Here is a 25280-nt window from a genome sequence, read left to right on the forward strand (position 1 = left end):
GCAGTATCTGTAGGGGACCGGATCTGGCGCCCCTTGGAGTGGCGCATGTATGCAGCGGCATATAGGGCACTGCCCGCCCCCTCCACTCTCAGTTCCTTCTTGCCAAAAACTCCGACAGTGGGGAAGGAGGGCGGGTTGTGGAATGGACATGAGCAACACATCTCAAATAACACCAGTTGCAGAAAAAGGTAACTGTCTTTTCTTCTTCGAGTGATTGCTCATGTCCATTCAACTTAGGTGACTCCCAGCAGTACCCCGGGAGGCAGGTAAGGAGTTCACGGACTTGTAGATTGCAATACAGCTCTGCCAAACCCAGCATCGTCCCTGGCCTGCTGTGTGATGGCATTGTGGGCCATGAACGTGTGTACCAAGAACCACGCCATAGCTTTACAGTTGTCCTGGATTGGAATGTGTGCCAGGAAGGCCGCCAAGGATGCCTGCGCTCTAGTTGAGTGGGCTCTGACGATCAGTGACAGAGGGACTCACGCTAACTCGTAGCGGGTCTGAATGCAAGAGGTAATCCAATTAGAAATCCTTTGCGTGGACACAGGGAGGCCCTTCATCCTATCAGCTGTAGAGATGAAAAGCTGAGCCGACTTACGGAAAGTTTTTGTCCGATCTAGGTAGAAAGCTAGTGCCCTTCCTATGTCCAAAGCGTGAAGGCGCCTCTTTTCACTAGTCTCATGGGGCTTAGGGCATAAGACCGGAAGAAAGATGTCCTGGCTCATGTGGAAAGTGGACACCATCTTGGGAAGGAAAGCCGGGTGGGGCCGGAGCTGGACCTTGTCCTTACAGAAGGCCACGTACGGCAGTGCTGAGGTCAGGGCTCACAGCTCGGAGACTTGCCTCACCGACATCACCGCCAGAGCTAGACCTTGTCCATACAGAAGGTTGTATGGCAGTTCTGAGGTCAGGGGCTTGCAGCTCAGAGACTTGCCAATGTCACCGTCACCAGGAAAGCTACCTTTCATGATAGATGAGATAGGGAGCATGAGGCCAAAGGCTCAAAGGGCGGACCGTGAGCCTGGACAGAACCAAGTTGAGATCTCACTGAGGGACCAGGGACCAGACTTGAGGAAACAGCCTCTCGAGGTTTCTAAGGAACCTGACCATCATGTCATAGGAGAATGCAGTCTGCCCCTGGATTGGCGGATGAAAGGCCGAAATGGCCACCAGGTGCACCCTGATGGAGGAGTGCGCCAGGTCCTGGTTCCTTAAATGAAGCAGGTAGTCTAAGATCGACTGCACCAAAGAATGCGAAGGGGAGATGTCTTGTTCAGCCATCCAGTGGGAGAACCTCATCCACTTTGCCAGGTAGGTCTGCCTAGTCAAGGGCTTTCTACTCTCGAGAAGGACCTTCTGGACCCCATCCGAACAGGCCCGTTAATCCAGGTTCAGCCTCGCAACATCCACGCTGTGAGGTGGAGGGACGCGAGGTTGGGGTGCAAAAGTTGGCCGTGATCCTGTGACAGCAGGTCCAGTCAATTCGGCAGGGGCCAGGGAGGGATCTAGGACAAGGGCAGAGAGGCTTGAGGTGCGGGTCGCTGGTAACCAGGTGCAGACCTCTGGAGGCACGCACCCCCCAGCAGGCGTTTCGGAGTCGGCGTCCAGAATCTCCACGGCACCAGTACCGCTCCAGGGACAGGTCAAGGGACCAATAGTACCATTCTCCGGACCATCGCCAATCCCTCAGGGCAGCATCACTGCGTGGCTACATCTTCATGATGCCAAGCCCGCTCTAGTTCCCAATCCTGCTCCACATCCCGGTACCACTCGTTAAGCGTGAGGCATAGATCGCCGGCCCGGTGCCGTCGCGGATCTGCTGAGCGCCGCTGGTCACCGAGGCCCCGATCTAGACACTCATCGAGGTCAGCCAGATCCAACTCCGGGAGGGGCGACCGGTACCGACTGGGACAAAGCCACCAATCGGCCCCCATCTTGGTCACAGGGGAGCGACCACTCGGGCTCTGGCTCAGGTTCAGAGCAAGGTTCCCTAGCAGTGGGACAGGCTCCAGCCAGGCCCGTAGTATAGGGACACTTCTATGAAAGAATCATTACAAGCACCTTCTTGAATATTTAGCCTAAATTATATCTTAAAGGATTTATGGCTCAAAAGGCTAAATAGTATTTAAATTCTGAGATACGCTGCAGATAAGATTATATCCATATTATCTATTATGTAGCCTTGAAAAGACTATGATTTAGACTCAGGGCTGATCTACACTAGAAAATCAGGTTGGTTTAATTAAGTTGGTCAGAGGTGTAAAAAATCCACACCCCAGAGCAGCATTGCTAAACTGACTAAAGTCCTCATGTAGACAGCGCTAGGTCGATGGAAGAATTCTTCCGTCGGCCTAGCTACCACCTCTCGGGTAAGTGGATTACCAACACCAACTGCAGAATCCCTCCCATCAGTGTAGGTAGCGTCTACACTGAAGCACTGCAGTGGTGCAGCTATGCCGCTGTAATGTTTTAAGTATAGACAAGCTCTGAATGATCCTGAAATTTTGCATCCAAATTGTCATCTTCTGGGTTTATTCTTTGCATTCTAGGGGGAAAATGTTCCTCTAGCTTGCATAAACACTGAAACATTTGGTACTGACTGGATAAAACTGAATCATCTTGTTTTTGGGGGCAATGACTCCTTTCAATTTCCATTGTTTTGCTGGTGGTTCAATTTCAGTGAACAAAATATCTTTATAGTTTGCTAAAGTATTTTTAGAGAACGTAATCCTGTGACAGAGAGGTGCTGATTTGTCAAGTGCTGAAGCTCAATGTTAAGTTTCCTAGGCACAGGAGTGTTACACAGCTAGAGTATGTTTTCCTAATGTTTAGCCACTGAATGTTAGGGAAAACAAACTCCTCCAGCTTATCATTTTAAAACACCTCTTCCCTTGCCCTCCCTTTGGAAACTTCCTTTATTTAGGGCTCAACCGGAAGCTCAAAAGTTATAGTTAGTGATGCTGCTGTGCAATAAAGAATTCCAACAGACTGAAACTTAAGTAGGATCTCCCTATCTTTAGTGAGTTTCTCACTGCAGGCAACAAAAAAGTGGAATGTGCCCACATAAAGCAGAGTGGTGCTTATCTATTTCTTCCACGGGCTTGGTGCAGAGTACCAATTAGTGCATAGATGAAGCTGTAGGGAGTTAGTCACTCTTTTTTACTAGAATATCGATTGGCTGTTACACATTATGATTTGGAAGTTATATACATGATCTAATATTGTAATAGACTAAATAGACAAGAGACTAATCAAGAAATTTAAACAGGTAATATGCTTGAAAAAGTATTTTGTACACAGAGCTATTAACAAGAGTGCCAATATAAACAATCAATTCTACAAACCAACAATATAGCAACCAAGTGAGTTTTGTATCACATTTGTAGAATATTAACAAAACCATATATTATATGGTACCATTACAGTAAGATAGTACAATGCTTACTATTATCTAATAGGATAACCAATGCAATTTTCTGTAATTATGGTGGCACTGATATTGACCTATACTTAAGGTTGCATTATGACATCTGCAGTAGTAGGGGGGATTATATCCCTTTATGTTTGAAAATAGTCTGTATCAACAAGCTCTCAACACGTACAGTAACAACTGAATTTTCAATAAAGTTACAAGTATATCTACCTATTAGCTTAGAATTGAATATAAGTTAAAGTGTCTCTCTTTAGAAATGTAGACTTCCAGTCCCACCTTTTCTTCATCTCCCTCTAGCTAACAAATTTCTTTGCTGTCACATTTCTAAATTCACATCCAAATAGCTAAATCTCCAACATAACATAGCATTCAAAAAATGATGATTGTTCATTATAACTGTTTCAATTTAACATAAGAATGGCCATACTGGGTCAGAACAAAGGCCCATCCAGCCCAGTATCCGGTCTTCAGAAAGTGGTCAACAACACAAGTGTCTTCTTCATAGAACAGATAACTTATAGGGAATGAACAGAACAGGTAATCATCAAGTGATCCATCCCCTGTCGCCCATTCCCAGCTTCTGGCAAACAGAGACTAGGGACATCATCCCTGCCCGTCCTGGCTAATAGCCATTGATGGACCTATCCTCCATGAACTTATCTATTTCTTTTTTGAACCCTATTATTGTCTTGGCCTTCACAACATCCTCTGGCAAGGAGTTCCACAGGTTGACTGCGGAAGTATGAAAAAATACTTCCGTGTTTTAAACCTGCTGCCTATTAATTTCATTTGGTGACCCCTAGTTCTTGTGTTATGAGAAGGAATAAATAACACTTCCTTATTTACTTTCTCCACACCAGTCATGATTTTATAGACCTCTATCATATCCCCCCTTAGTCATCTCTTTTCCAACCTGAAAAGTCCCAGTCTTATTAATCTCTCCTCATATGGCAGCTGTTCCATACCCCTAATCATTTTTGTTGCCCTCTTCTGAACCTTTTGCAATATATCTTTTTTGAGATGGGGCACATCTGTATGCAGTATTCAAGATGCGGGCGTGCCATGGATTTATACAGTGGCAATATGATATTTTCTGTCTTATTATCTATCATTTTCCTAATGATTCCCAACATTCTGTTAGCTTTTTTGACTGCCGCTGCACATTGAGTGGATGCTTTCAGAGAATTATCCATGATGACTCCAAGATCTCGTTCTTGAGTGGTAACAGCTCATTTAGACCCCATCATTTTATATGTATAGTTGGGATTATGCTTTCCAATGTGCATTACCTTGCATTTATCAACACTGAATTTCATCTGCCATTTTGTTGCCCAGTCACCCCGTTTTGAGAGATCCTTTTCTAGCTCTTCGCAGTGTGCCTGGGACTTAACTATATTGAGCAATTTTGTATTATCTGCAAATTTTGCCACCTCCGTGTTACCCCCTTTTTCCAGATCATTTATGAATATATTGAACAGAACCGGACCCAGTACAGACCGCTGGGGGACACCACTCTCTCCACCTCTCTCCATTCTGAAAACTGACTTCCTACCCTTTGTTTCCTATCTTTTAACCAGTTACCAATCCATGAGAGAACCTTCCCTTTTATCCCATGACTGCTTACTTTGCTTAAAAGCCTTTGGTGAGTAATATATATTCCCATTCTACATGTCTTATTGGAAGGGAACACAAACCTCCACCCAACACTCAACACAGCTAGTTACTTAAAAGCAACACACACAAGGAAACTCTGGCCATGTAATTTTCCTTTAAAAATCTACAATTTGACATTATCAGCATAGAATCTAGCAGTCTTGGAGTGTCTTCCCTCACATACCTTTTCAAAGGGTGGAGCTGGAAGGAGGGAGGAAAATACAAAGTAGCCACTAATAGATGCCTCATTCAGAGGCAAATAAACTCCTTTAATCTGCACTGGGTCTGGCATTGTAAGAGGCAGCTTCAGGGCTGCTCTAATTTATGCATCTGACTACAGCCCAGAAGAGGCTGTCTGCCAGCCTGGAAGCACCAGAACACAACTCCACACGTGATATGACCCAGCATTCCTCCGAAACTCAGGAGGTACAAATGTCAGCTCTCTGCCAGCTGCAAACTCCCCCGTGACAATTAATTCCACAGGTGGGCAGATCTGGTTGCTCTCCAGCCCCTCTGCACTGTCACAACACTAAAGGGGCTAGACTGAAGCAGAAAATCTGGCCTTTATTACTTCCTATTCAAAACACTTATTTCCTCAATGTTACCTATTATCTGCAATTTAGATTAGACACTTCTCAAAGTCCTACAAGTATTTTCAGGACAAGTTAAAGCTGTGTATTTGATTCTGAATAACTGGAATGGTGTAGGTTTGTACTGAAAGGGAACAAATTGCATTGGTAAACAGTATCAGAATATGGAGATGTATATTGTTCTGTGGGACTGTGACCATAAGTAATATATGTGAGTTTCTTTGGACGCTGATGTTTCTATAACTAGCACATTTCTTATGTTTTTAGTGGGTCTGTCAAACTTTAAAAAATTAATCGTGATTAATTGCGACATTAAAAAAGTAATCGCGATTAATCACCATTTTAATCGCACTGTTAAACAATAGAATACCATTTATTTAAATTTTTTGGTTGTTTTCTACATTTTCAAATATGTTTTCAATTACAACACAGAATACAAAGTTTACAGTGCTCACTTTATATTATTTTTATTACAAATATTTGCACTGTAAAAAGAGAAACCAAAGAAATAGTATTTTTCAATTGATCTCGTACTAGTACTGTAGTGCAAACTTATAAAATGTAGAATTTTTTACATAATTGCACTTAAAAACAAAACAATGTAAAACTTCAGAGCCTACAAGTCCACTCAATCCTACTTCTTGTTCAGCCAATCGCAAAGACAAACTAGTTTGTTTACATTTACAGGAGATAATGCTGCCCTCTTATTTACAACATCATCTGAAAGTGATAACAGTTGTTTCCATGGCACTGTTGTAGCTGGCATTGCAAGATATTTACATGCCAGATATGCTAAACATTTGTATGCCCCTTCATGCTTCGGCCTCCATTCCAGAGGACGTGCTTCCATGCTGATGACGGGTTCTGCTCAATAACGATCCAAAGCAGTGCAGACTGATGCACGGTCATTTTCATCATCTGCATCAAATCCAAGAACAGAAGGTTGATTTTCTTTTTTGATGGCTTGTGTTCTGTAGTTTCTGCATTGGAGTGTTGCTCTTTTAAGACTTCTGAAAGCATGCGCCACACCTCGTCCCTCTCAGATTTTGGAAGACACTTCAGGTTCTTAAACCTTGAGTCGAGTGCTGTAACTATCTTTCGAAATCTCACATTGGCACCTTCTTTGTGTTTTGTCAAATCTGCAGTGAAAGCGTTCTTAAAATGAACATGTGCTGGGTCATCATCCGAGACTGCTATAACATGCAATATATGGCAGAATGTGGGTAAAACCGCAGAGCAGGCGACATACAATTCTCCCCCAAGGAGTTCAGTCACAAATTTAATTAACGCCTTATTTTTTGAACGCGCATCGTCAGCATAGAAATGTGTCCTCTGGAATGGTGGCCGAAGCATGAAGGGGCATATGGATGTTTAGCATATCTGGTACATAAATACCTTGCAACACCGGCTACAACAGTACCATGCGAATGCCTCTTCTCACTTTCAAGTGACATTGTAAAGAAGCAGCAGGCAGCATTATCTCCTATAAATGTAAACAAACTTGTAAGTCTTAGCAACTGGCTGAACAAGAAGTAGGACTGAGTGGACTTGTATGCTCTAAGATTGACATTGTTTTGTTTTTGAGTGCAGTTGTGTAACAAAAAAGTCTACATCTGTACGTTGCACTTTCATGAAAAAGAGATTGCACTATAGTTCGCGTACAAGGTGAATTGAAAAATACACCTCTACCCCGATAGAACGCGACCCGATATAACACGAATTCGGATATAATACAGTAAAGCAGTGGGGGGCCCCGGGCCCTTTAAAGCACCACCCGAGCCCCGCTGCTTTACCATGTTATATCTGAATTCGTGTGGAGCCCCGGGCCCTTTACATCACCGCCCGAGCCCGGCTGCTGGAGCCCCAGGGCTCCAGCAGCCGGGCTCGGGCGGTGATGTAAAGGGCCAGAGGCTCCAGCTGCTGCGGGGAGCCCCGGGCCCTTTAAATCCCCGCCTGAGGCCCGCTGCCGGAGCTCCGGCGGTGATTAAAGGGTCCGGGGCTCCCCGCAGCGGCTGGAGCACCGGGCCCTTTAAATCACCGCTGGGGAAGCCGGTCCAGTCCAGCAAGACATACCGGACCTAACCCGATATAACGCGGTCTCACCTATAAGGCGGTGAGATTTTTTGGCTCCCGAGGACCGCGTTATATCGGGGTAGAGGTGTATTTCTTGTTTATCTTTTTTGCAAATATTTGTAATAAAAATATGATAAAGTGAGCACTGTACACTTTGTATTCTGTTATAATTGAAATCAATATATTTGAAAATGTAGAAAAGCATCCAAAAATATTTATAATAAATTTCAATTGGTATTCTATTATTAAACAGTGCAATTAAAACTGCGATTAATCCCAACTAATTTTTTAATCGAGTTAATTAACTCATGTTAATCACTTGAGTAAACTGTGATTAATTGACAGCCCTAGTTTTTAGTGATTACATTAATGTGAAATGCACTTGAGCATCTTGAGTTAAAGTTTTTTGTAGGGTGTTCCTCATTTTCATTCTAAATTTGTAGTTTATCCAATGTGTAGGAGTTACAATTTTCAGATCAATAGTTGAATACTTAAGTAACTACATTCTTGGTGGAGAAGGTGGAGCCAGCAATATACTACAGTCTGCTAGAAAATTGCAAGAAGCCAACATTTTTATTATTTTAATACAAGATTTTGATTAGAATATTATTACATCTTATGGTACTATATAGTCATAAATTAATCCCAAAAGAGTAAATGTAATGGCTATTAACCATATAATACCTACACTGCCACCGCAAATACAAGTGCCTATCTGTGAAATTGCTGTCACTCAAACACAGTTAAAAAGAATCTACAATGCCTTCAGATTAAAACAGATAAATTCCCACAGTATGTTTTCCTAGGAAAGTTCTACTGCTTTGGCAAGTCCACAATGTGAACACCTGCATTTTGTGAGAGTTCAAATAAACCCTAGAAACACTGGGGATGAAGTAATATCTTTTATTGGATCAACTTCTATTGGGGAGACAGACAAGCTTACACAGAGCTCTTCTTCATATCTGTGTAAGCTCAACAGTTTGCCTCTCTCACGAACTGAAGCTGGTCCAAAAAGATATTACCTCACTCACCTTGTCTCTCTAATATCCTGGAACCAACACAGCTATGACAACACTGCATTATAGAAACATGTTCAAATGATTTTTTACGAGGAACAAATTGTAGGAGTCGTGACACTCAAAAAAATATATGCTGAACAAAGGACAACTAAATTTCACATGAATTGCAATATTTATGACATAAAATGTTGACCTGAATGCAAGTTCAGTTATATTTAAATACACAGACTATTATATTTTCAAAAAATAATAAGTAACTTCAGATGTAATGCAATACCAAAAAAGTGAATCTTGAGAGAAGAGAGGTAAAGATATAAAAGTATAGTATTTTTCTAAAGAATAAAAACACAATGTAAAAATAAAATATACCTTTAAAGAGTAATTGTAGCTACCGAGTCAGCAGGGTCAATGGAATTGCAAATTCTGAGTTTTGTATTCTATTTCAAAGTTTTTCTTGTTAATCTTAACTGTGTGTAATGGCTTACATTGGACTACTGTGAATAAAAACTGCTATATGAGAGCTGGATATTATTATTTCTCCCTGCTGTAGAGAGTCAGCAATTTTGACTCTCCTGCTGTCAGTGTGTGATGGTAGCAAGCATGGTTTTCTGAAGGGTTGATTCAGCACAATCTGGACAGCTAACTGTCATTATCAGTAACATCATAAAGCATAAAGAGACCAAGAGAAGAGACTGAGTGGAGTTATAGGAAATATGAGAGAGAAATGAGGAGCAAAGAATATGAAGGCACAGATGGAGGAGAAAAGTCAGATGTTAGGGAGAAATATGAAAAAAGTGATACACAGGAAGAAGAAAACAGAATAAGGAAGGAATAAGGAATGTGTCTGAACAACTTAAATACAAAGTATAGCCACTCAACAACTTCCTTTTCTTTTCCAATTGAATATCTGTAAAAGGGCAGGAAGCATTCAAAGAGCCACCAGTTAAGGCCCTGATCCTACAAAGAGATCCAACAGCATGGACTCTTATGCCCAGTAGTCCCATAGGAAATCAGTGGGACACTGCCTGGGCATACCAGTAAGTGTCCACACACACACACACACACACACACACACACACACACACACACACACACACACACACACACCCTTGACGGAACTGAAGCCTAAAGTCATGGGAAGGTCACGCACAATCCTCCATATTAAATATGCAAGGTTTGTCCTCTGCTGGTCTAAAAATTTGATCAAATGGAGGATCCAAGTGACTCAACAGCTAGGCAGTTGGCTCTCTCCCTGGCCTTTCCTGCTGCTGACAGACAACAAGAATGAAAGCACTGCTGGAAGGAGTATTAAGAAATAGCAAGCGGAATGTTACACCAGACTAATATATGCAACTGATAAATTTTCAGCACAGTACATGGTCAATTAGGTGTGCAGCTCCTATTAACAACAATACAGCACATTGTCTGATCCTGTGTTGAAAACTGATCTTGTATGCAACTGAAACGGTTTATACTAAAAAAGGAATGATCAGAATCAGCAGATAGACTTTCTGCACACAAATGAAATGGCATTGAGTGTTCCAATGACCATGACCATAAGCTATATTTAATTTTACCCAATGCTGATTTAAGTATTCACATTAATATTGTAGATAATCAGTTTTATATACAAAATATGATGTAATAATAATTTATAAGAAACACTTACTGGGTAATTTTTTTGGAGGGATGGAAGGATGGGTTCAGGTAGGGCTATAAAAAAAAAGTTTAAAGTTGCTGTGATTCACATAATTCACAGAAAACAATATTGTATCAGTTACACCAAAGGTGTGGACTGAAAGTCCATGATAGAAGCGTTTACTCTGAATTTCACTTTCATGTACTTTGTGAAATTAAAATTACCTCTTAATCTTTATATAATTATTGTATCTCTCATATGAAAATTATTCAGTTAAATGAAAGTGTTATCAACATATTGTTATTTGTAGAATAAACATATGAAGACTTCTAGGTCAGCTAGACACTGCATTTTAAAATTCATGTTAATTCGTTATTGTAGGCCACTATTATTTAGACTCCAAAAAGGATAATCATAGCTTAACTCAAGTACTTGGATCTACCCTAACATGATTATAACATGGCATGGGATGTCTTCCAGATTCTAGATAATACACAGTTCTTCAGATATAAAATCTGCCACGCTATGTCATCAAAAGTAATTAAAAATAAAATAAAATGTCCCACATATCCAGTAGCCACTGCTGACAAAAGCCCTAGAGAGATTATTTTCTGTGCTATTTCCCGCTTTTACTACACAGCTAGCAGTGTCCCAAAGCCACGTGGACATTGGTGATGTTAGTGCACTAACAAATAAATTGGTAATTTTAACTTTCATAAAACCCTGAGGTGGTGGAGCGAGTTGTGTTGGGGGGGTTAGGGAGGGAGGGAGGGAAAGAGACAGGACACACACAAAGAATAAAAATAATGGGGCAAATATTTATGTTCCATATCAGATGGTGTTAAACATAATAGAGAGAGAGACAGAAAAAAACCCCCACAAAAAACAGTTGAGTTTCCATTTAACGATTTATTATTTATTTATTTATTTATTAGAGCTGCAGATCCGGTAGCTAGCTCCTTGTTGCACTAAAGCTATGATGTCACTCCATCAGCATTTTTTAAAACAGTTAATCTATACCATTCCTTAAGGAGAATGATAACTAAGTTTAGCATCTAGAACTCAAAACTGGGTCTCAGAGGGGAACAATTATTAAGATATCCTTTGTTTTGGGGAACTAAATTAGACCTGCAGAATTCTCAGCAATAGGACTTTCATATTTTCAAAAAGAATGCTACAATGACTAATTGAGTTGCTAAGAATAAGATCACAGCTGTTTTAATGCTCAAGGTTTCCTTTGCTTGTGGGCGTTTGGGGATATGAAGGAGCTATCTTATTTCTATGACATCTTGGAGATTTCCCAGCATTCTGTCAGAATGACAGGAAAGGAAGCAAAATCTGAGCCATCTGAGTGCTCAAGATATTTTCATCTGAGTCTACATCATACATCAAGAGTCTAGGGCTATAAAGGGGGGAAATGTTATTGGTCAGTAATCACATTTGCCATTTGAGTTCCTCTTTTCCTACAATACAGTGCAGATGGACCTGTTCGTGTAGGAAGGTTAAAGCTCAAGAAACGTGTGTACCTATAAAATAAACTCAAGCCATAGGTCAAAAAAGATTTCCACAGTAGCATGGTTGGCAAAGAGAAAAAAGGAAACAGAACAGAGATTTGATAGTACTAGGGAGGAAAGATGGACTCAATTTTACTGATAAATGAAATATCTGCTTTTCCTTTCTTCCCCTATACCTCCTTACTAGGATTTTTGTAGGTAAAGTATAAAATTAAGAAAGATAAGCTGTTTCCAATAGCCTCCTACCAATGTGTGATCAGCGGTTGTGTGTTAGTAAATCTTGCAGAAATAAAACATTAGGAATACAACCACTAGCAGCTGTGCATATATCCAGAGACACATTCCCCCAGCCTTTTTAGCCCAGGAGGTTGATCTAACATAGCTAAAAAGCTCCCAAACTATGGTCTGTGAATTGTTGGTTCTCCTCGGGGAGCTGGCTGATCACATGGTGCTGCTTCTCCAACTAATTTCCAATTGCTTAATAATATTAGGAGATAGCAAAACACACATTAGGTTCCTAATAGTTTCCCACAAACAAATGCAGTGGTTGTCACAGGGATTTTGTGCAATTATCACCGCCTCACAAGTAGTAATTGCAAAATATCTATGTATATAAAAATCTATGAATTTCATTGTATCTCCCTTCCCTACCATTTGTAGAACACTTGTCTTCATAGACTGCAAGCTTTTCAAACCTGAGAGCGTGTCTCTGTGGCTTTGCACAACACAGTGGAAAAAGTTCCCCAATGTGAACCAGGAACTCTTTGGGTGCTACTGTAATACAAATATTAAAATAAAAAAAATAAAAAGTGAGGCCCTTGCCTTTAATCTCCAAGTGAGGCAGCCTACTTACACTGAAAGCTTACCACTGACCACATCAAATGGTTTATAACTTTTGGGCCAAATCCGTTTTAAAGACTGCTAAATGGCTTTCATAACTCTATGAAAATACGTTTTTCCCCCTCTTGCACACACTTCAGCTTTCTTATTTGGAATCTTAGGATCTGAAGGCCCACAGTGGTTTTGATCCTATAACCAAAATGGCCAGGACTGACGAAGACCTCACTGATTAACTTCCCAATTATGTCATTTTTTAAAATAGGCTGCTTCAATGATTTACATCCATTCCACCCAGTTGCACGCAAACAATATAGCCATTTTTTTAAACCTGGAAGGAGCAAGAAACTATTTTGGAAACACTCCACCACCTACCATAAGGTTTCTGAGTCACAAAAAAAAAAAAAAAAAAAAAAAAAACCACAGACTTAGCAATATTTTGGCTACTGACTCTTACCTTCCATAGACATCTCCCCAAAGGAACCTATAGCAGACAACCAGACCAAGAATATACTCATAATAGGACAACACGGACTAACTCTTACATTTGGTGCCTAGATACCATGGTGACTGCTACATTAGGAATATCTACACAGTCTCAGCAGGATAGAATTAAGAGGTAACAATCTAACTGGTCATGGAATGACATATGCCTTTTAAATTGCTATGCTTATAGATGTTGTCTTGCTACAATAATCAGAGCCATCAACCTGGTTAATTGTGTTTTTAGTTAACTTCTGAATTGTTGTAAAAAGCTTGCAGAGAAATCATGGTATCACATGTTCCTTGAGACATTTTAGTAAGTAGTCAGCTATACATTCTAGGCTGGATATCAGACATCCAGGCCAAGAAAATTATGTAAAAGTGAATAAATAGAGCCATGTCTATCTTCCTACCTGCAGGAAAGAAAAACTAAGCAACCTGAAAGGCAGCAAACTGATAAAAGAAAAACTTTAAAATGCACACATAATTTGCAGGTAGAACAGCAAGGGATTTTTGTGGCCAAGAGCTTAGTAGGATTAGAAAAAGGATTGATATTTATATAGATAAGAACATTGAGAGTTACATTAGAAAAGATTAAAAACAAGAATTTGGAAGGAATACAAACCTTCATGCTTCAAGGCATAAATCAGCCTCTAAGTGGCAGAGGCTACACAGAACTTCCTCTGAAGACAAGTTACTCCATAACTGTACACCTTAGAGTTTCTTGCACTGTCCTTCAAAACATCTGCTACTGACCACAGTTGGGACACAGGATACTGAACTAGCTGGACCACTGATTTGATATAGATTCTCTATTCCTATGTTCCTAAGCAGGCAGAACAGTTTAGGAGATGATGTAGAGGGATTTCTTTAACATAACAGAGCAATATAAGCATATGGGGGGAGGGATCCAGGAGCATGCTGTTCAATCTTATGCTTACAGAAGCAATCTCTGCGCTGCACCATTCCCCTGAATTTGCAACAAGGAGCCTCAACTCAGCAGCCCTGAGGCTTACCAAATACAGACAGAAATTCAATATTTCAATACATAAACTACAAGAAAAGATGAGAGACTATGGACACTTAGGGACCCCAGCAGTTCATGATCACTGGATATACCAGTCCCTTAATGAAAAATCAATAGTAAGGAAGCTCTCATGAACTTAAGCTCTGGTTGCATGAATTCATTGTGCCCCAGTTGTTCAGGTCCTGGGAAATTAGAATACAGAGGAGGCCACCCAATAGCATGCAATCTCCCTTAGGATATCCTGAAGACATTGCTGAACACAAAAATAACCTGAAAGCAGAGCAGTTAACCAAAATCTACCTCTTGTAAAGTGAAAATATTAAGTTGGGCTTGAGTTTATTTTATAGCAATACAAGGTCTTCTAAACACATTTTTATTAAGAATTAGTCTACCTCCAGAGAACAGGTCCATCCTCACTACATAAGAGGAAGCACTAAGGAAAAAGAATACAAAAATAATTTTCACTTTATCCTCAGCCACTTCTATCAGGTTACTTGAGATCTTAATGTTAAAAAAACGAAAGCTAGGAAAATATTACTTTAAAAAGGGACAATTTCAAAAGCTGAAAACATACTTACTTTGTAAATAGTGCAAAACCATCAACACAAGACTATAGCTGCTTAAAGTACCACGACTGGCATCATTTATGTCATGAAAACTCGCCCACTTCTTAACCACCAGTACTAATGGACGAACTCGATTCTCAACTGTAAGTAAAATAAATACTCATCAAAACAAGCAATTTTTAACTAATTGTCAATGCTAAAGTTTTTATATTCCCTCCAGGTTAACATGACACCACCTACTATACGTTGCGCTCCCCTTTTCCTGCCTATTACAGAATTTCATTAGTTATCCCAGTGCTACTGTCATCTTACCAGAATAGGAAATTGAATTCATGCTTACTTGAAAATTTCCTTTCTTTGAGTAATAAGGCTCACAGATCCATTACAATGGATACTTCAGCCTGGTTGCAGCTGGGGAACAGAATTGGACCCACCAGTCACTGGTAGCAAGGGAATGCCCCGCCTCCTGAAGTTGAGATAACTTCCACAGCTAGGATAATTCAAATCTGTTTTCCTAAATTACAGATGATGTTAAATATACTTTGAAGAAAACAATTTCTCTTATTGCAGAGCATGGTAAATTCCACATAACAAACAAACCCAAATTCTTGGATGTCAGTCTCTACCCTAGATAATCCATTGTCTCCTAGGTAGGTCTTATAATTTGAAGAAAGGAAATTTTCAGGTAAACATGCATAATTTTTCCTATTCTTCTTTGTGCTAAGGTCCACAGATCCATTACAATGGGATTTTCATAGCAATGTGCCTACAGGGTGGAAAGCAGGATCATCCTTTAAACATGGACATCTAAAAATAAGTAAATGATGTATCTCTCTTCCCTCGGCATTAAGCTGTGGAAAAAATTTCTGCCAAAAGAAAGGAAATATCTTCAGGTAAGACTGGATAACCAATATATAGAATTTGGTTAACTAATGCCATCTCAATACAGAACACATAACTACTCTACCCTGACATTGTCAGCATGCCTACGGACTGTACTTTGTTGCTTAGCCAAAGGAGGAATATTTTGAATTTACTTAAGGAATTAATGCAATGAGCATTGTGAGGGCTATCTTTCCGAATTAAAAGTACAATACTGAGTCTGTAAGGAGCACAATGAGGTTCCTGAGTCACACTCTATAACCTTGTGGGGTTGGAGTAAAGTTGATGCCTTAAGAAAATATTTAATGTTGGATTTGTATAAAAACGTCTTTTCTTGAACATGCTGAGAACACATTACAAAGACTTGAGATTATTGATCTTATGGACCCCAAAGAGAAGTCAAATAGAACTTATTCTGGTACAAAGCCCTTAGTTTAATTACCGTGTTAAACCAGTGAAACATAGCCTTGAGTTCCCCTAGACTGGCTTTATTTTAGGAATATAAGAGTGCCCAAGCAAAACATACTTCATCCAAGTATTCATTTTAAGCCTGTATGGTCCTGGATGGAGGACTGGTCTTGCACTAACAGACCTCCTGTGTGAGACAGACACACCCGAAGATCCATTGCTAGGTTAATCAAGCCTGAGAGAAAGAAAGGAATAATCAGTAACACTGCAACTGTCTCGTTCCTTTTGTATTATCTTGGGGAGCAGTGGAAAAGGTGGGAAGATATATAGCAAGGACTTTACCCAGCTTTATGAGAGGTCATTCACTACTTCACATCTTGGCTCCTCATGCACAGCAAGGTTATAAGGTTTCCAGATGCACAGAGATCGATCATTAGCCCATCAAACCGGCTTACAATAAGTGAGATTTTTGGGTGGAGGAGCCAATTTGCTAATTTGACTTTTGCCATGTAAATCTTGGTGTTCGTTTCCCCATTGGTGGGCAGTGCACATAGACATAAGAAAAAACTTTGTTCAGCCTTCGATGAGAGAATCTCTATGAGGTAGGCCAGATTCTGTTCTTCCCAGTTATTACGAAAATCTTATCTGACATGCTGACTGTCTTGACCAGAACAGGTTAGTTATCCATGAAAAAGATAAAAGTAAGTGCTCTGAGACCTCACTGAACCACTGTGTTTCAGCTTGTGGATGATGTGCTCTCTCTCTTTCAGGTATCCATTCCCTGAAGGGAATCAGAAAGATCCCAAGATCCTGTGTTTGAGATCAGAATTCCCAACAGGATGCAGTAAGAATTCAATTTTCCTGTGACACCACTTGTTTTCCTTATGACAATCTTCATACTCTGTTTACATTCTTCCAAGATGAGACTTTGTAGCAGGCAGTATTCTCCTCAGCATAGGCCTATGATTAACTTCCGTGGCACCATGTGTCTGGGTCTGTCCTGAATCTGAATAGTAGGAATTGTATCACTCTGTGTATTTGCTTCAGCCTTCTCTTTGTACAGACCCTTATCAGAAGAATTGGCCAGGAAGAGAAGTGAATTTCCTTCCATAAAGCCAGTATTATTGCCAACATGGTCCTGGAAAGAGACCCTGGGAACACATGTAAATTCACAAACAGTAAAATCACTGAAGATGGGAAAAGAAACAGGCCTGCCCTCCATATGCAAACACAAAAATTGTGGATGGTAAAATGGGAATGCTTTAAAGACAAGCCTCTACTAGAAACTTTTAGTTAGATGTTTCAGATACGGCCCTGCTCTCCTTGTCCCGGATTGTGAGGCTAGAAATAGGATGGGAAGTGTGTTGCAACACTCCAATCTGAAGTAGATGATGATGATTTTGTTCATGTTGTGGCTTTTGCATTGGTTACTGAGACTGGGAATGGGACAAAGATGTTCTTGAAATTCTCACACAGCTACATTGGACATTGCCCAGAGAGGGAAGCCTGTCACCTCATTTGATCAAAACTATAGGTAGCCGTTTTTTGTCCGCAAACTGAAAAAGCCTGGCACTGATCAGTGGCCTAATTCCAGACAGGGCTGACAGGCAGGTAACTTAGGCAATATGTGACAGCTACTGACCCTGCACTTGTTCTAGCTACCATTTGCAAAGCGGTAGCTTTTCCTGTTGTACTTCACAGACTGCTCCAACTTGCCAAATAGCCTGTATTCCTTTTTCTTTAGTGTCTGGAAGAAGTAGAAGTCAACTCTTCTGATGACTGAATAGCCTCAGTTTTCCATAATTTTTTCCATTATATCACTAAGATAGCTAGGATCTGATTTGCCTGAGCATCTGATCCCAAGGAGCAAAGCACTATATACCTGCATCAAACAGATTTGATTCCCACTTTCCCCCCCCAAGAGAAGCATTTAGGCCACATGATTTTTAGGTTGAGAAAGACCATGTTAGTGCTGCTTGTGAAAGTATGCAGGGGTACTTAGGGTACTAGTTTATTTTTGTTTGCCTGATGCCATCTAAGTTTTCATGCCCAAAGAAGGGAGCTGAGATGATACCTGTGAAAGGCCTGTATAATGAAGTGGTCACCCAGGTAAAAATCTCCACCAGTTAGAAACACAGACTCCCTGGTCACCAAATAGCCACATTTATCTTGGGTAGTGAAAGCAGATTACATTTTGTCTGGTGCACACCGAGGAGGCCTTCTACCCTTATAAAATTGAGTCAAGGGTAGAAAAAAGTAAGCGGTGAACCAAGAGACCTCTCCCTGCCTGACTGTTATTCTGTATCTGGGCTGATGTCCTGCCATTAGTCCACAGCTACCTGCTGCGGGAGAGGGAGAGGCAGTGGTGAGGCATGGCAACCTGCAATAGAAGCTAGGAACAATAATCTGAACATTAGGGCCCGGTGACCCACAGCACCAGCTGGAGATGACAGCATGATACTTTCCCAATCTTTTTGGTGTGACAGAGAATCCCTAGCCTTCTATTACATCTTCCCAAAGTGCATCAAGAGGGATATACAGCTACAAGACAGCTGCAGACCAAGTAGGGATAGCTTTAAAATATCCAGTACTCATTGACAAAAGTCTATCCTCTTTTTGTTTGAGAGGGCCGATCTTTCTGCTTATCTTCTCTGGGAGGGTGAGCAGAAGATCTTGGTGCTGAGAATTAGCTGATATGCTTCACTCCATGAAGGTGAGCAGGGGAACCAAGCACTGATTTTATTATTCATTTATTTCTCCTTTTGGAGTTTGTCCCCATAATCCTGCTTCAGAGGGGGGAGTGAAATTGGGCTCACATTGCACTGGGAATATTTCAAGGGGCTAGCAATTTCCATGACCTCAGAGATGCTGAGGTTATTTGTCTCTCTGCCCTAACACAGCCCTCTCTAGGTCTCTCAATGAAGGCACTAGCTTTGGGCTCAAGAACAGGCTCCCCAGCAGCTCTATCCCTCTCTTTTGTATGGGATCCACATGGGCCAGATAAGTCTGTTTTCCCCAGGGGTGAGGGGACTCTCATCTAGGATGTCAGCAGGAATCTATTCAAGTTGGGGGCTGTTATAGAGGTAGCAAGAGGGGGAGGGAGCTGGGCCCAAAGGCTCCTTACTGCATTCTCAGGCACTGGCAGTGACTGCGCTGTATCTGGAGCCCCCCACATCAGTGACCTGAAGGGAAGCGGGGGCAGCTGAGCTCTGCAGTCAGTGGCGTGGCTGCTAGTGTGGGCTAAAGGGACACTGGCACAGTCTTCCATCTGGCATACTGATCTTCTGGCTTCAGTCTCCTCAGGGAGATGGAGGGGGCTGCTTCCCCCAGAGCCTGTTCTTTCCCAATCCTGCCTGTCCCATTTTCCTACTTGGGCAGCTTCTTGCCCAGCACTGCCAGCCTCTCTAATCCTGCCTGGCTCCTCTCCTGTCCAGGGGCAAGGGTCTAAGGTGACCCCACCCGGACTGGGAAATTGCACTCTGCCTGCAGAGCTGGTCAAGCTCCCCAACAAGACACAGACCCTTCCATTTACCTCTAGCTTTTCTCAGGCTAGCTCTCTCTGCAAGGGTGCCAGCTGCTCCAAACACCTCAGAAGGGGAATCAGAGCTGAGAGGGCAATCTCCCCCCAAAATCAAAGGCAGGCCTGGGACTCTACTAGGAATTAGCCAGACTAATTATTCAATGGAATTTTCAGTCTAAATCTGAAATACTGTTTGGAATTCCCCTCAAAGAAGCTCTGCAGTAGGAAGGCAGAAAAAACTGGGGGACCATCAGGGAGCAGGGCATTCCGCTGCTCCCAGTGATTGATGGGGCAGGTTCTGCCCCCGAGTTGCAAGGCAGGCTGACACACCCACTGTAATAAATCTGTGGACCTTAGCATGAAAAAATATACATTTTAACTTTTGAAAGTTAAAAAGATTCATATTAAATATGAATATAATATAATATTAATATGTAGTCATATTAAACTACACTACTTTTCTCCATATAACTGATCTTTTAAGAATTGTGAGTAACAAGAATTACTGTACCTATTTTAGTTACTTAATAAGACAGATAACATCCCAATATGATTAGATACTAGTGCATGTGTAATAAAAGTACCTATCAAGAGGGTTTAACTGAAGTGCTAGTTTAAAGTCGGAGAAAGTTCTCTGGGAATAAGAAAATATAAAGACAACTTACTGTATGCATAGGTTCTGAGAAGGAATGTATTTCTTATTCCTACAACATTGTTTACATTCAAGTCAAACTCCACACAGCTATGGGGGAGGAAAGAAGCCAAATTGTATCACACACATTTTTCAAAATAATAAGACATAACTACAATATATTTATCATCATCATCATCCTGTCATTGACTGAATTAACAACCATGAGTTTGTTTACTGGAAACTTGAGTTTAAGATAAGCCTCTAGACTTTTGCTTTTTGGGGTCAATAAAAGCTGTGAGGATGTCAAATGTGCTATTTGCTTCATTATTGCTCATGCCTCAATTATGGACTTGAATTCGGTTATGTCTGATACAACTAAATAATACTGAAATTGGATAGTATAGGATATGCAAGAAGAACATAGTCCAAACCAATAGGATGGCTTAAAATCCTACATGTTTTCATATTAGCCTACACATTTACACTGACAATATTTAATATATATTCCTTTGCTAAACAAACAAACTTGGGTTTGATGAAGCATCTTTTGAAATCATTTCTGTGATGTTTTAGTTTGGAATAAGTCCCTGAGAAAGGGAGAAGGAAAATACAGGTAGAAGGTTTCGAAACACAAGGATCTTCCTATACAATTCAGGTTCAGATTTAATTGATCGTACTCTGGGGACACACCAATGTGGCTACACACTCTTCACTGTCCTGGTTGTTTCTTAACTCTGCAGTGGTGTTTGGATATCAAGCAACAAGCACTTTAGAATGAGATATTTGTTTTGTACAAAATATGCAAGATTTGCTATTAACTCAGTTTCTTCATTGTTAATCTGACTTCAGTGTGTGCGATTTTTATAAATTTCACGTTATTAGCAGCAAAACAAGTGCAGCAAGAAAAGCATAATATGCCTATTCCCAACTGACAAATTTTAATTGTAGTGCCTGTATGAGATTAGAAAACTCTAGATTAGTGACAGCATCTGAATTTACAGTCAATGAAGAACAGCAATGTTTTAATCTATAACAGAAAGGACACACTGCAGATAGACCAGAAGGGAACTCAAATCAATGATACATTAGAGATTCAGGACTGATTCAGTCAAATTTTCTCAAAGTGTCAAACACTCCTTATTTTGCTTTGATTTTAACAGCCATCTCTTTTTTTAATTTTTTAAATCTATTTATGAAGCTTTAATAGGTTTACAAATCATTGCCATATAGATATCAAAAACAAAACAATAATCATTTCAGCAGTGAGCTTTTGTTGAGAGAAACATTACACAGTAATATAATCATGAGATCGCTGTTTAATAATCTCTGCTTGGGAGAAAATCCCTTTGGCATGTTGCTTACATTTCCTTTATAATAAATAATCCTATAAATTGTTATATTGGTGGAAACAGAAGCATGCCAATCAAGCTATCAATTCTGAATATCTGTAGAACACATTATACTGGTAAAGGAATTTTTATTTTGTTAATTGCTTTAAAACAGCCCATTGTATCCGACATATTATTTTAAAACCTATATCAGAGTTAAATCTTACTCTTTCAGAAGTCATCAGAGAACAATAAAGCCCCACAAAGTAAACAGAAAATTAGCAGAGTAGGAAGTTTACAAGTTTGAGTTAGTATTTGGTAGATATTGTAAATAAATGTGAAAACACCGCTGGGAATATTAGTGGTCACTGAACTGCACTGAACTAAATATGCTTCCTGGGAGCAGCTGGGAAAGAGAGAAGATGCCTGGACAGTGAATTCCCCTATATTTAATTTGGTTTATACAGGGTTAGTCCTCTAGGTATTCATTGCCTGGTTCATTTTTTGATCTCTGTATGGGTAAGTGCATGGGTACATGCATGTGTGAGTTAATGAAGAGTGTGGGAGAGAAAGAAGTTGATGGGATAAGATGGAAAAGTAGTATGTCATGGAGACTTTAGGAGAAGAGGGAGACAGTAACATACACAATTAGGGAAAGAATTAGGTGAAGGAAAGGAGAAAAAGAGGAAATAAGACACTGAAGACTATTCAGGAAAGATGTATCTATCACCTTTAGGGAAATTTTCTGATGAAACTTAGTTTTGTCAAAAAATGCCTATTCAGTAGAACAAAATCTTTTGTCAAATCTGTACTAGAACTGGAAAAATCTTCATGGAAACACAGCAGAGCACAGGACACTCTGCCTCCTCCGCCAACCCTCTAGCTCAGGAGAGCAAGCAGTACCGCTCTGGGTCCCAGAGCTGGGGGGTTAGCAGGGAGGCACAGTGGCTCAGCTCTCTGCCTTTCTGGCAGCTACCCTCAAGGAAGGCTCCTGTCAATTTCAGAAGAGAAATTGACAAGAGCCTTCCTTCAAGGCGGCCAGGAAGCAGGAAAAAATAGTTTTCAGTCTTCTGAAACAGGATTTTTCTCAAAATCCCTTCCCATGAAAGTTATTTTCCCTATAATTAGATTGAATCTAAAAAAAAAAAAAAAAGAAAGAAAGAAGGTCTAACAAAAGCAATAAAACATAGAAAGTATTACTGACAATGTTACAACTAAAAATACACAAATAGTACAGCAGCTGTTTAATTCCCATAAGCTACAGGTGTTGGCAGTATAGTCTTCTTGGGTGATAAATTTGCCCCAGGGGCTAATAGATGACAAGTAAATTTTTCAATCCCTGATTGTAAAGAGTTTCACCTAATACATTACCATAATCTTAACACCAACACACAAAGTGGAAACTTTACATAGTAGTATTATTGGCAAAACTAGTATGAACTGTAAGCTTATCAGAATATTTATGAAAACTACCTAATATGGTCATTTTCATACATATTCTTAGGGTTTGAGTTTTTTTAAAACTTGCTGTTACATAAAGATAACTACATCTAATCACTTAAGTTTCTCACTTGTGAGTTACTACTAAATGTGCACAGGAGACCACTATGGTATCTGGGCAAACTTTACATGATCCTTGCTTTTACTTCACTATTTGGATAATTTATCCACTGTTTATCTATGACTGATCATTCGATTCAACTATTTTAAAAGTAATATTTTGCATATTTTGATCTTGTGTCCCACAGTCCTATGCCCTATCCAACAGACCACTTTTCTCCTATTTTGAACCTCATTGTACATGGAAAAAGTATGTAATGAAATCCTAATTAGCATTTTATAATCCAGAATGCAAGTATAGCAAAATTGGAAGGTAGTTACTAATAAAAACTGAGGAGATACTAGATTTTGTAGTACCAAAGGGGATATAGTAGGGGTTTTTGATCTGATCACGTGGATCTCTCCAAGGAAGGTCTCAATAAGTTTTGGGTTCCCCGCCCCAGAACAGGATGGGGGGGTGGGGGGGGGGAAGCAGGAAGAAAGGGGGCAATGAGCAGAAAATAGCCGAATATTAGAAAGCTGCTCAGGAATGATTCTCTACTAGGAATGATTAGAGTATAGTCATCATATGAAAATGATATACAAATTGTCTTCCTATCTTAACATGCAGGCCCATAAATCAGAAAGACTTGGGCACCATTCCTATACTTTGTCACTAATTTAATGCTTTTACATGTAATCTTTTTTCCAAGTAAGCACTCAGATGTTGAAAACTTAGCTAGGGTAACAGGATATAAATAGCTATGCTGTACAGCAGGGGTCGGCAACCTTTCAGAAGTGGTGTGCCGAGTCTTCATTTATTCACTCTGATTTAAGGTTTCGCGTGCCAGTAATACATTTAAAAGTTTTTAGAAGGTCTCTTTCTAGAAGTCTATAATATGTAACTAAACTATTGTTGTATGTAAAGTACATAAGCTTTTTAAAATGTTTAAGAAGCTTCATTTAAAATTAAATTAAAATGCAGAGCCCCCCGGACCGGTGGCCAGGACCCAGGCAGTGTGAGCGCCACTGAAAATCAGCTCATGTGCTGCCTTTGGCACGTGTGCCATAGGTTGCCTACCCCTGCTGTACAGCATCCTAGTGCATCTTTCTTATTAGGCTAATGTTATTTTCATATTCATTCATAAATTTCACAAGAACTTTTTTGCAGCCATTATGCTTTCATTGAGAGGTCTATTTTTTCACTTAGATACACATTGTTTTTCCTTAAGTGTTTAAAAAAATAAAAATTAAATACTAAGCCAAGTATTTAATGCACATGCATAATCCTTGTACTATACTGTTAGCTTGGAAGTCCATAATTTGTGTTACAAATTCAACATCTCTCTCCACAAAGTATTTAGAATGTTAATTTTGATTCAAACCAGACTCTAGTTTGTGCATAATAATTAAAAAACAATACATCTTTACAAAAAATGATGTTTATTTGATGTTAAGACGGTTTTACAACAAAGTACAAAGATCAGTTACTTACCCTACAGTAAATATGGTTCTTCGAGATGCTGTTACTGTGGATCCCACAATGTGTGTGCATGTGGACCACATGCTGTGACCCTAAGCACCCCTGTATTCACACCCTACACACTACTGTAATAAACTTTGTACAAAATATGCCTTGTGAGGCATTTGAAAATTTAATAACTCACTGATCATTAATATTCTTGTGTGAGGTACATATGCAGCATGTATTAAGAGTTATGGATGTATGCTGGAATGATTAATAAAATGTGTTTAAACCAGGCATGCCAGGGGAAGTTGGTAACCAGGTCTGCCCTAGACAAAGGAATGTGTATTTGCTTCTCTGACCAGCCTGGTGATCAGGCAGAGACAATGAAGACCCATTTTTACATATCAGGTAAACACAGCTATAAAGCTAACAAGTGGGGGAGGAGACAGCATGGCAACTATGTCCCAGCAGGAGAGAAGCTTGGTCTGGGTTTTACTTTTCAAACAATGCATTGCAGAAGTTTACTGGTCTATAAAGATAGGGGTGGGGTGGATGGGCTGAACCTCAAGTGATAAACAATTGAATCAACTGATTGTATACAGTGTTACTGTATTATCAAAGTTTACAGGGTGAAGTCTTTTCTGAAAAAAAGAACGAGGAGTAC

General features: G+C 40.2%; 1 protein-coding gene across 1 annotated transcript in view; it reads right to left on the bottom strand.

Annotated features, from left to right (window-relative positions):
* Positions 1-25280, bottom strand: part of TENT2 (terminal nucleotidyltransferase 2) — a 75535-nt gene that overhangs the window by 25813 nt on the left and 24442 nt on the right. Inside the window, exons 9-11 of the mRNA XM_065406097.1 lie at positions 20313-20389; positions 14850-14978; positions 10441-10484 (exon numbers count right to left, since the gene is read on the bottom strand). Coding sequence (XP_065262169.1) covers positions 10441-10484; positions 14850-14978; positions 20313-20389 — 250 coding nt within the window. The remainder of the gene's footprint in view (positions 1-10440; positions 10485-14849; positions 14979-20312; positions 20390-25280) is intronic.

This window comes from Emys orbicularis, chromosome 6 (genome assembly GCF_028017835.1).
Source record: "Emys orbicularis isolate rEmyOrb1 chromosome 6, rEmyOrb1.hap1, whole genome shotgun sequence".
Lineage (NCBI taxonomy): Eukaryota > Metazoa > Chordata > Testudines > Emydidae > Emys > Emys orbicularis.